Source organism: Engraulis encrasicolus, chromosome 10, assembly GCF_034702125.1.
Source record: "Engraulis encrasicolus isolate BLACKSEA-1 chromosome 10, IST_EnEncr_1.0, whole genome shotgun sequence".
Taxonomy (NCBI): Eukaryota; Metazoa; Chordata; class Actinopteri; order Clupeiformes; family Engraulidae; genus Engraulis; species Engraulis encrasicolus.
In genome coordinates, this window is record NC_085866.1 from 19577212 (window position 1) to 19590127 (window position 12916).

The 12916-nt window shown below is 43.1% G+C and overlaps 1 protein-coding gene across 4 annotated transcripts in view; it reads right to left on the reverse strand.

Annotated features, from left to right (window-relative positions):
• idh3g (isocitrate dehydrogenase (NAD(+)) 3 non-catalytic subunit gamma) overlaps positions 1-12353 on the reverse strand; it is a 68355-nt gene extending 56002 nt beyond the window's left edge. For 3 of the 4 annotated variants that reach the window (XM_063208309.1, XM_063208310.1, XM_063208308.1), the window contains exons 1-10: positions 12240-12353; positions 11768-11815; positions 10866-10877; positions 9823-9920; positions 8996-9102; positions 8616-8676; positions 7029-7161; positions 6131-6264; positions 2564-2666; positions 839-985 (exon numbers count right to left, since the gene is read on the reverse strand). In XM_063208309.1, the coding sequence (XP_063064379.1) occupies positions 839-985; positions 2564-2666; positions 6131-6264; positions 7029-7161; positions 8616-8676; positions 8996-9102; positions 9823-9920; positions 10866-10877; positions 11768-11815; positions 12240-12326 (930 nt within the window). In that variant the 5' untranslated portion in view covers positions 12327-12353. The remainder of the gene's footprint in view (positions 1-838; positions 986-2563; positions 2667-6130; positions 6265-7028; positions 7162-8615; positions 8677-8995; positions 9103-9822; positions 9921-10865; positions 10878-11767; positions 11816-12239) is intronic. The other variant, XM_063208311.1, reaches the window with a different exon arrangement.
• Positions 12354-12916: the final 563 nt, after the last annotated feature.

The window sequence follows — 12916 nt, forward strand, 5'->3', positions numbered from 1 at the left end:
CGCCAAAAAGCCAAGAGAACACAAACAACCACAGGGAGAAGGGGTGGCAGAGAGAAAGAGAGGGAGAGAGAGAGAGAGAGAGAGTTGGTGTGTGTGTGTGTGTGTGTGTGTGTAGGGGGGAGGGGGGTTAGCAGTCGGGCTTATAATAACAAATGTTGTTGACAGAGGTTTGCCACTGCTGACAAATATTGGCAAATGTGGCCGAGGCAATATGTCTTTGGCGAGGTAATTTATTTGCTAGGAATCAACACGTCCTGTTGAAAGACCGGGTAAGTACATGCCAATTATGACCTGGTGGCAGAGGGTGGTTGGTTTCAATGAATCCTACAAAGTGCAGATACAGCAAATTTGATCTTCCATGAGCCGGAACAGTAGCGAAATTGCAAAGTATCACAAAACCTGCTTCAAAACGGATTTGCATTGCAGTCAATCATCTCAAGACCCGAGGTGGATGACATCGGGTCATATCAAGTACTGCATTGAACACCTGCAGCAACTTTGTAATGGGCAGGAGACTTTTGTCTTTTTGAAATTCTTATTTGTTTTATTCTCTACAAGTCTGGAACCGGACTGAACCATCTGGCTGGCCTCAGGCCTTATGTTTGCCATCCCTGATCTAGAGATTAAAAAATTCACAGGTTTGAATCACATACCAGTCAGAAGAACATGGGTGGATTACCACAACGCCTTCTCATGGCTGAAGTGCCCTTAAGCAAAGCTAAAACCTAAAACCCATATTACTCCAGGGATTGTCATTACTACTTCTACAACTACTACTAAATGAACTCTAAGTCACTCTGCATAAAAGCGTTATGTAAGCGAAATGTAATGTACTCACCGGCTCAAAGACGGCATAGTTGTGGCCATAGTTGGCGCCGGGCACCAGGCCGGGTCCGCCCACCAGGCCGGCACACACATTGCTCACCACGTTACCATAGAGATTAGGCATCACCATCACATCAAACTGCTCCGGCTTGGACACCAGCTGAGAAGAGGAGGAAACGTCAAAATAAGCAGTCAAAATGTGTTGAGACACGTGGTTGTTAACAGAATGGCAATGACAAAGTCATAATGTATAACTAAAGACCATGTAATGTCATAGTAGTACTATGGTAGCAACGTTTCAACAAATAGTCAAGTATGTTAAGTAAGTATGTGTTATAATGGGGGAACAGTGTGCATCACAAGGCTACACCATCAGAAACATCATGCAAAATTGAAAACATACTACTTTGCCATCAACACATTTGAAAGTGAAATGCTTGAGAGAATAAGCAAATCATGAGTGGGGTCAGGAGAGAAACATCAGTACGCTACAGCTGATATTCATTATTACTGCAGCGCGCCTACTACTACAAAGTTATTACACAACCTCAGTTGACAACCAAATGATGCACATCCATTTATATCTTGCTACATATTACATGTTCAGGCAGTGTACTACTTGAGCGCATCGGACAGGACAATTCTAAATAAAAAGCGTTCTCGAGCTGTGCCAGGTATGCTGCTGCTGCTGCTGCTGCTGTTGTTCTTGGCTGATCTACTAGTTGTTTACCGGCTGACGTGCTACTTTTAGACAACACTGCCTCCATGACACTTCATTGCGTCATTCACACATCAAGTGAACACATGCCCCTCGACCTTCATTTCATTTGTACAGAGCTTCTGGTTTCGGTATACTTTGAAATAGCCGTAGCCCCTTAATACACGCTGTACCTCCAGTGACACGCTGTAATAGTCATTGAAAAGTTAACTACCACAGTACTACAATACTATGACACAACACAAGGTCTTTAGTAATGCACTACGACTTGGTCATTACCATTCTGGTCACATAAAATGCAATAATGCAGTGTCTTAACGGATTAACAGCTGAAATCGCAACCAGCAAAACCGTAAACAGAGAGAGTGGCTGTGATTGATGACTGCCTCATGTCATGACTGTCTACAGTGGAAGCGAAAGCGAAAGTGAAAGCCCTGGTTTTACCATCTCCTCATACTTATTTCATTCATACAAATGAATTTCTGTGAGGGGTTTGGTCTTATAACCAGAAAAGTGGTTAATAAGCAAAAAGGGTCGGGGCGAGGGGAGCGCACATTTCGAACATCAACAGATTTCACCCCTCCCACCACTAATGGTGTTTCAATGTCATGATCAAATGTTAGCAACTGGATAAAATGGGACATTTGTTATACCACTTCTTTTGAAAACCGATACGACCACGAGTACATTAATGTCTGTACTTGCCGATACTGAGAGTACCGATACCGATACTTTTACCCACAACATATAATGAAAATGCACAGCCTTTTTTCCCACCTGTGATATTGGTTTTACTTTCCATTTCCTTGTAGATTTAAACTGAAGTGAGTACATGTATGAGGCAGCACTTTTTCCTCCCCCATGTTGCTTTCAATTCAATGGAACATGATGAGATGTTGCATTGTTTCATGTACTAACAGTATCGGTGCCTGGTATCGGTACGAGTACGACTACGAGTATAATGAGCAAGTATCTGGGCTGATAGCGATACCAGTAGTTTGGTGGTAGGCCACTACTGACCTGCATAGTGGTGTTGTCCACGATCATGGCATCGAAGGCGATGTCAGGATACCCGGATGCCACCTCCCTGCAACACTGCAGGAACAGGCCATCGCCAAGCTTCCTGTAGGACAAAAGATAGGAGAGGAGCTAGTTCAACTTCCTGTTTCCTCTTCCTGTTCAACAAAGAGAGGAGAACCTTGTTCAACAATAGTCCATCGCCAAGCTTTCGGCATGGACTGTAAAAACCATCGCAGGAACGGCCCCAATTTATCTGAAAGACTTACTAAAGCCATATGTTGCTGGAAGAGAACTGTGCTCCTCCAGCACAAGCCGTCTGGCTCTGCCACCTGCTCGCTCTTGGTACTCCCAGTCAAGACTGTTCTCTGTTGTTGTTCCCCAGTGGTGGAATGGTCTCCCAGAGACAGCAAGACCAAGTCTTGCAGCCTTCAAGAAGCAAGTAAAGACTCTCCACTTTCGTGACTATCTACTACACTAATGCTTGAGTTGCCCTAGCCCCAGGCCAGACTCTTGACATGATGTGTATGTGTGTGTGTACTCTATTTTAATTAACTACATTAAAAAAATGTAAAAACTATATTAAAAATTGATGTTCTGTATATATCCTGTGCACTTTGTATCTGCTAATGATGTTGGCTATGATTATGTCCTCATTTGTAATAGTCGAGTACATCTATGGCCAAAATGCACCAAACCCCCAAAAAATTGATACAAAAGGTTTTTCAACTGATTTCAACACATCCAGCTGTCCTTACTAACATACTAAAAATCTAGGAAAATCTAACTTCAGGAAAGGTGTCATTTTCAAGATCAAAGTTTTTTAAAATAAAGGTTACTACATGATACTTACATTGGCATGAACTAACATGTTTTCAGGATCTGTTTGTTTTGAGTGCTGTTTGGGTGGATAAAGACACTACTGCTATGGTAATATCCATGTGTTGTTTGTCAGGGCACATCATCAGTGATGAATCATGGTGTTACTAGGTATTTTGGGTCTTTCAGCAGCTGAACTGAATAGACAGGAGCCACTACATGTGTAAGTAGAGGGCAAGGTGAAACGGCTGGTACTGGAGACAGACAATGTCCTGAAAGGACATAGGGCTTTAGCATAGCTTTCGGGTAAGCCAGAGTCGGGCCTGTTGTAGCTTCATAGGCAAGGGTCAGGGCCTTGTATTCAATTAGAGCATGAAAAAGAGGACATGGCTGGGAAACTGAGGCTATGTGGTCAGAGAATGATAGATGGTCATCAACAATGACACTTAGATTTCTTGTGGCCTTATTTGAGGCAACAGTAGCAGAATCCATATTGAGTTCGATATCATGGCAACCTAAATCTTTGGCTGGGATCACCAGCAGTGCATTTGGGTGAGGCTCAACTGAAGGTTGCATTCCTTCATACTTGTGGATAGTTCAGAGAGGCAAGCGGAAATGTGTGTGACCGTGGAGTCATCTGGCACAAAGTAACTGTGCTTCATCGGTGTAACAGTAGTATGAGAAGCTGTGAGAACAGATAACATGGCCCAGTGATGTGGTGTACATGGCAAATGGGAGTCCCAGCACCAGCCCTTAGGACACCTCTGTGGAGAGGCTATGATTTGAGGACAGCTGACCTTGCCCTTGATACATGCTAAGAATGATACCACCAGACTCAAATAATGTCTGGAAGAACTTGAGAAACATAAAACTCAATTGTTTATCGAAGAGAGATGTTAAATAATCATGTTTTGAAAAAAAATGCTAGCTGGTGAGTCTGCACAAAGACTTTTAAATTTACTACAAAACAAAAAGAGATGTCCATAATCTCTTCTGAAGATATCTTCTGGCTTACTAGAAACAAAATAAAAGAGTTATTTTGAGCTTGGCTTTTTCAGATTTTGAGTTTTTGCATTTTGAAATTTAATGCATATTTAATTAGATATAGTCAAATTACCATATTAAAACATAACATTTCAGAAAACTTGCAATACATTTTTTTCTCACAAATATGTGAGTAATCACCGGATTAAGTTTCATGGTGATATCGGCAAGCTAAATTTTTTGGCCTATTCACCTGGAGTGTCTCTTGACCCTTATAATAAGCCTATGGCAGCTATGTTGAAAAAACTAATTTCCAAAAGTCAGATTTTACTAGATTTTTAGTATGTCATTTAGCAGGTCCAATAGTAATAGAATCCATAAAAAAACCTTTTGTATCAATTTTTTTGGGGTTAAACCCTAAATGTACTCGCCTATAAGTCACTTTGGTTATAAAGCATCTGCCAAATGCAATGTAATATTGGGCACAACACACTACAGAGAACAGCTTTTTGAAAGTTTGCTGGCTCTAAACCTTTCCCAGAGTAAACGAGGCATATGCATGAGACCATAGCATGGCACCTTTTCTCTTACAATGTTCACTATCACCACTGTTCCTACCAACAAGAAAAACTAAGTCACTGCAGGTTTGAAAAGAACTTTCCAAAAACAAGTTCAACAGAATTTTGACTTTTTTGTTGAGAGGCATTCATAGAACGGGGAAATTTCAAAATATTTAGAGGTGAATTTGAAAGTGATAGGGCTACTGGGCCCCCTTATTTACAATCTTGCTCTAGCTTCCTTGGACTACCAAAACCCAAACTTCTCAAATGTCTCCCGCACAGTTGTGCCCAAAACTTCACTGCAGTATATTTCGTAATGTCACGAGATATAACGTGAAACAAACAAAGAAATAATTAATTCCTTAAGGCCCGTACCCACACAGAGTAATTCCGCTCCGCTCTCATTGACTTTGAATGGGGGCGATATCGCGCTTGACAGCGCGGAGGTGAAGCGATATCGCAGCGGGACGCGATTTGATATAGACGAGTTCTCTATATCATGCAAATTTGATGGTCCAATAACCAATCAGGATGGGCGTATGGGTAGCAAGGGTGGGAGTTACAAATTTTTTTGAAAAACATGGCGGCGATTTCTGTGATTTCCAACATCACGTTTTTGCTTAATATAAAGACCATAAATGCTTATAAATGTCACGACTACCACGGATTGATGTAAAAATGCACCACAAACTTATGTAACACAAATAGGTTACTCCACATTGCCATTTGATCACTCGATGTTTTGAGCTAACCGGGTAAGCTAACGTTAGCATTTCACCAGAACCAGGCAGCTACAAGCTTATATTAGACTACTTCTGTACTTCTAGAATGATATAACGGGGCTTAAATGTTACCTAGGACCAAAACACAACCGTTTGCTATCTCGCTCGGTCTACCCGGTGTCAGCTGCGAGACACACCCCGCGCCGCGAGGCTCGAAAGTCGGGTGAGCAGCGTAGTTAGCCCCGGGGAGAATCTAATGGGAGTATCCGTGACCACACCCCCAGCGCGATATTGCGCGTCGTGGATCCCGCCTGGCTGTTTCCCAGTCGGTACTAGGCGTAACTGTGTGTGTAACGGGCTATTTCATGTACCGGTACTACTTTTGGAATGCCATGACAGTTCAAGGTAGTATGACTGAAAACTTTAATCGGGTTGGCTGTTTCTGGTGTTCACACGCAGTAAGGAGAAAGAGCTCAGCTTCTCACATGATGTTGGCCTTGTGCACGGCGGTGACCCTGCGGCGACCTTTCTCACGGGCCATCTTGAAGGCGTAGTCAGCAATACGCAGGGAGTGATGCCTGGTGATGATCTTCAGACACTCCACCACTCCTGACACACTCTGGAGGGAGGAGGGGAAATGTCAGAGAGAGAGAGAGAGAGAGAGAGAGAGAGAGAGAGAGAGAGAGAGAGAGAGAGAGAGAGAGAGAGAGAGAGAGAGAGAGAGAGAGAGAGAGAGAGAGAGAGAGAAAGAAAGAGAGAGAGAGAGAGAGAGAGAGAGAGAGAGAGTGAGAGAGTGAGTGAGTGAGAGAGAGTGAGAGAGAGTGAGAGAGAGTGAGAGAGACAGACAGAGAGAGAGACAGAGACAGAGACAAACAGACAGACGTGTGAGAGAAAGAGAGACAGACAGACGTGAGAGACAGACAGACATAGAGAAAGAGTGGAGGCACATTCTGTATGAACCAACATCCTGCTCAGGACAGACAGACAGACAGACAGACAGACGTGAGAGACAGACAGACAGAGTGTATAGAGGAGGCACATTCTGTATGAACCAACATCCTGCTCAGGACAGACAGACAGACAGACAGACAGACAGACAGACAGAGTGTATAGAGGAGGCACATTCTGTATGAACCAACATCCTGCTCAGGACAGACAGACAGACAGACAGACAGACAGACAGACAGACAGACAGACAGACAGACAGACAGACAGACAGACAGACAGACAGACAGACAGACAGACAGACACACACACACACACACACACACACACACACACACACACACACACACACACACACACACACACACACACACACAAGGCCCATAAACCAACCTCATGCTCAAGACAGACAAACAGACAAGAGGCTCATGAACCAACCTCATGCTCCAGGCTGCTGTACTCGCCCTCTGTGTTCTCTCGGATGATGATGATGTCTATGTCCTTATGGCGGGTCTGCACCCCTGGGAGGGACTGGCAATGCATCACATTGGCATAGAGGTCCAGACTCGTGCTGAGAGAGAGGGAGAGAGAGGGAGACAGACAGACAGACAGACAGACAATGTCAATAGGGGACAACCTATGTCAACAGCAATCTGTCAAAAGACATCTTAAGAAGCCATCTACAACTCACGCTGCGTAAGTAGAGCCAGGAGTATCATTAAAGATCCCACACATCCTGGCTTCTATCTCTTCACACTGTTGCCCTCTGGCAGGTGCTACAAGGCATTACCAGCCAGAACCAATAGGATGAAGAACAGCTTCTTCCCCAAAGCTGTTACAACAATGAACTCACACTTACTGGACAATGTTCATCTATAAAGGACTGTGCACTTTGTAGGGAAGCTAAAATCTCAGTATACTTTGTATAATGACAATAAAGGCTTTCTATTCTATTCTATTCTATTCTATTCTATTCTATTCTATTCAAATAACAACCCTATATTGCAGAGCTAAACTTAAACACATAGTATTCTGCATCCATTTTTCCAAAAGGATTCCTATATGTAGTTCACAGCTGTTTCAACATCTGTCAAAGGGCCTATTCACACTGACCGCGCCGCCATCGGCGGGACTGAAGCAATTTTTACCGGTGATAGTGAGAATGCATGGAAACAGATAATGTAAATCCTTCCCATAGATTGTTACTGTATATAAATTCTATGATCCTTCCACACCAACACGACGGTAGTTGGGAGACAGCTCAGTGCCGCATGGCATTTGTAAAGTCCAACTTGAGCAGAATTTTCCTACCGGCATGAGAGCGGTGTCCGGTTGAAATGAATAGTTGTATTTATGTATTTAATGTGTCACGCAAGCAACTTAAAACACGGTGAGATATTAGAAACACGAACCTACTGTGCATCAATGTACATTCAAATTTCATGCCAACTATACGGAAATGTTGTGGTACCTTGATCAGCACGCTGACAAAGCTTAGGCTATTATTAAACTAAATATTTTTGCATTATATCACCTCCCAAAAGGTGTCAAGTAGGCTGTTGCTCTGAAGTTGTCAGTCTGCCCTAGTGTCCCTGCACCAGCCTCCGTGCAGCCCTCACCCGCGAGCTCTGCAGATGTGTGTGTGCATGTGTTCACTCCTGGCCTCGCAGAAACCGACAGTTCATGACACAATCAGCGTTGTTCATAGTGCACACAAGCCTCTTAGTAGCAAATGGTGAGGGGGAGAATTTACCTCATCACAGCCTTTAACAGCACAAAGTTTTGGATCAACCCCCAGACAAACATATGTTGTACTACGCAGCAGTTGTTCACAAATCATTTTGAGCGCAAATCATTTTGGCTGCGCACGCAAACGGTCAGTGTGAAAGGCAGAGTAGAGCACACCGCACGAGGCATGCCAGCAAGACCACCTTCTTCTCGCTGCCGCCCCTCTGACTGTCTGTGTGCATGAGCCCTAAGACATAGTATGTAGCCAATAAAATACTACAATAGAGTTTATCTTACCGAAGGATGTTATTCCTGGACTTGATGGATGCTGGTGCTGTGTGGTTGGTTTCAATGTTCCCTACAAACAGCAGGTGCATGTTGGTTAAAGTGCATATAACACAAAATCACTAAACATTACTCAAACTAAATATTGGAGTAATCGGTTTCCCTTCAGAATTAGAACACCCAAGCGTGGATGCCATGTTCACACGTTTGTCTTTAAAAGTCAAAACCTACGACTTTTATACGCAGGTATGGAAATAATTTCAGATGTTGAACACAAGACTTTTATTGCCATTACATACTTGTGCAATAAGATTAGTTGTGCAGGCCCCGTAGATGCACAGATTGAATCAAAAGTGGATAGTGAAAGATTAATTAGTTGGCCATGTTAATACCTTTGAGTGCCACGCCGTTACGGCGAATGGCGGTGATGGCATTGCTGAGGTCATCGTCCGCACCAGTCACATTCACCACCTCAAAGTCCACAGGCACACAGCTGAACCTGCAATACCAAATCACAACATACATAGCTGTGAGCATGGACACAGGTGGAGGTGTAATACCAGATAACAACATACATAGCTGTGAGCATTGACACAGGTGAAGCTGCAATACAGAATCACCACTGGCAATAAGTTAACATGCAGTAGCTGTATGCAGAGAAAGAACTTCAACAGGTCCAATGTCAAAACAAATCACAGGCCATTGCATATATTATATACAAATCATTGTCATAGCCAGTAATGTCAAGGGAGTTTAGCTGTAAGTCACTGAACCCTTGATTAAAATTGCCCTGGATGAACGAGTATCTTCACACACAGCCACTTATTTAGAAGAGGGTGTTCAAATTTCGCCATACATAACAGTACATTTGGAAGAAAAAAAGTTTCCTCCTTTCTTCAAATTCCTGTAATATCAGAGATATTGTAGCAATAGCTACTCAGAGTTTTTCTACTGTGTGCATCCGACTTGCTTTTTAGCAACTGCACAGCTATCCAGCCACACAGCATCTCAAGTGTTGTTGTGCTGTGCATGAAGAACTTCGTAAAAATGCCAAAAGTATCAGATTGCCAAGGGCTCCCTTTAGCTCACATGCGTGTGGCCTAAGTACTACGCTGCATACCTGCAGGTCGCCCTCTCGTGTGTGTGTGTGTGTGTGTGTGTGTGTGTGTGTGTGTGTGTGTGTGTGTGTGTGTGTGTGTGTGTGTACTGCGCTGCACACCTGAAGAGCTCCCTCACATGGTTGAGCAGCTCGGGCCCGATGCCGTCTCCTGGGATGAGGGTCACCGTGTGGCGGCCGCCGTACTTCGCAGGGGGCGGCTGGACAAGCAAGCAAAGTAGTTTAGAGAGACACCTTCATTTTCAAAAAAATAATTACGTGAACAGATTAGTTTGGACTTTTTTCGACTGTCATTGTGTGCGCATTTAAACAAGGTACTGTACAACCAGTTTATTGTCGTTACACATGAATAAAAGCACAGGTTGATGGACAAATGTAATAACTTTTTTATTACACAAGTAGTGCGTTTGTGTTGTTGGCATCACATGTAGTGTTATTACAGAGGGTAAAGTGGTCATAACTTAATTATCCTCATACAAATAGAAATATAGGGCAACAAAATGTAATTTGGCATCTAAATGAATGAAGCTAAGATTAGATTCAATGTTATTGTGTGTATAAATATACCAGGATATGCCAAAAGTACAGTAAACGTCTTAGCATTGAATGAGGAGTGCAAGGAGCATCCCGTGCAATATACGAAATACAACATTCAGACAACATTGTGCTATACAGTATACACTATACAGCAGACATGATCAACTGGCGGACCCAGGTCCGGATGCGGACCCCAACGCAATGTCATCCGGACCAAGACAAAATCCATCTGTATTTAATATGTATAAATTATACATGAGATTTCGCTTCCATGCGATCTGTAGGTGTATTTCTGCGAAGCCAGTCTTATGACAAATAAAAGTATCATCACTGTGACAACTCAGTGAGTGAGCAAGAGGCCAGTGCGGCCAGCGAGTGAGGCTATTTTCGGCATCGGTCCGTAGCGACTTTTTTGGACCCTGGAAACATAAGAAATTTGGCGAGTGGACCTTTTCAGTTTCTAGTTGAGCACCCCTGCTATACAGTATATACTATACAGCGTAGTTGTAGTGAGATTATTTACAAATAACTGGCTGGTACAAACAGGCGCCGATGATTAGGTGTTAGAAGATATTATAGTGTCGCTGCGATGTCTGACAGATACTTACCATGACACGGCCCTTTTATTGGCAATGGCAGATGAGAGGAGAGAGAGGAGACGAGTCAGTAATAGAAATCACACCACAAGAGAACAGCAGAGGACATGTTAACACCAAAAGTACACCCGAAGACATTTGAGCCTGTTTAAAGAGGACTGAGAAAAGGTGCTGCTGATTCTAGAACAGGTTTAGTCATTGTGGGGGGTGACTACCATAGATGTGTATAGAAGACTATTCTATTCTCTTCTATACACATCTATGGTGACTACATCATACGAGACCATGGGCAATCAAGGGCTAACCTGTTCTACAGTCAGGACATGGATAAATGAAAAGATGAGTAAACGGCAAGAATGCTACGGCAAACCCAAATGCAGAGGTGTATAAAGTTAGATCAAAGAAAGCTCCCGCACACTGTTCACATTTGCATGGTTTAATGCAACGTTTCGGTCTACTGAATTGAATTGCTTGAAGAAGGTCAGTAGACCGAAACGTTGCATTAAACCATGCAAATGTGAACAGTGTGCGGGAGCTTTCTTTGATCTAACGTTGGTGACTTTGGGGTTCCACTCCTACGCACCTGACCAAGGAGGTGTGCAAGAAAATCTTCACTTACTAAGAGGTGTATAAAGTAAAAGTAGAAGTAAAATCACAGTGTAATTACAACACTAGTCCTTAGTCGTTACTCCAGTTATTCCATTGTACCTGGAATGATGGTTTGTACATTTTCTTGTACTTCTTTATGTACCTCAGACCGGAACAGGGGAGTGAAAGACTAGTACAGGGGAGTGAAAGACTAGTAGTACAGAGAAGTAGTAACCAAGTTATACATATGTTGGGCCCAGGCAGTCACTCCACCACAGTAGACATTATTGACCACAAAACTTTTATAACAACAAGCACGTACTCACCGCGTATGTCGCATTCCCTCTGTGACAGCTAACAACAGCACCACATACCTGGAAAAACAGGGAATAGAACAGTGATTCGCTCGATCCATTTTTAAGCTTTTGAAAAAAAGTATGATCATTATCAGTGTCGTGGTAAAGGGTTTCCATGGAAGCATGAGACGTTTGAGATAGCTAGTCAGATAGCTCATTAACTGACCTAGTAGCACAATACCACTCAAAGGCTTTCAATCCCGTATCCATCAAAGTTATAGCAGTCATCATAATAACGTTATAGACACTGGCAGGGTGGTGAAATGTAGAACTAGAACAGCAAACTTCAACCTGTCAGATAGTTAGCTATCGCTAACACCATCCCATCTGACGGGCTGGCTGACCTTGCGTCAATGGAATATGAAGCCAGTGTTGAACATCTAACAAGATAATACACTACAAAGTGGCCAGAGTCTGAATAAAACATATAGACCTGACTTACTCTGGCTGATTTTCCCAGTCGTCCACCCAAAAGGGCAGCGGGCTTCAAGGCTTGAGAGAGAGCAAGCACCGTGCCGGAGGCTGCCATCTTGGATCTTCCAGAGTGCGGAAGGGACTCAGGGAGCCCGATTTGTGGACTGGAGCTGGACATGCACCCATAGACATAGGCTCTTTAATTTAGACCGTCTCTGCAAGCACTATCTGAGCTCTGAGTAACTCTAGGCCTGCTGGAGGTAGAGGTGGTAAAATAAACAGTGCCAGGAGTATTTGAGTAATTGACAGGCTTAAACAATCATGTTTTTAAAATCCTCTCGTGTGTCCACTTCACACAATGTGATTGTTGCAATTCTATAAGGGCTGTGATGCAATGTCTTGAGAAGGCTAAGATCAGATTTGGTAGTGTTTTCACTTTTGGTAGCTGGGACATTTGAAAAGAGAGTAAGGACTTTACTGTGTATTATTTAAATGTATAGGATTTTCTGAGAAAAAGAAATATTTGCAAGCTTGATGTGACTGTGACTGTGAGTGTGACATGGTGGGCTGCAAATATGTCAGATGCATATCATATGTCAAATCACCCCTAGTTTATCAACCTCATGAAATGAGGATCTGACTTTAGTAGCCTAGAGCTCTAGACTAGAGTATACGTTGCTTGAGGGACTATTTCAGCTTTACATT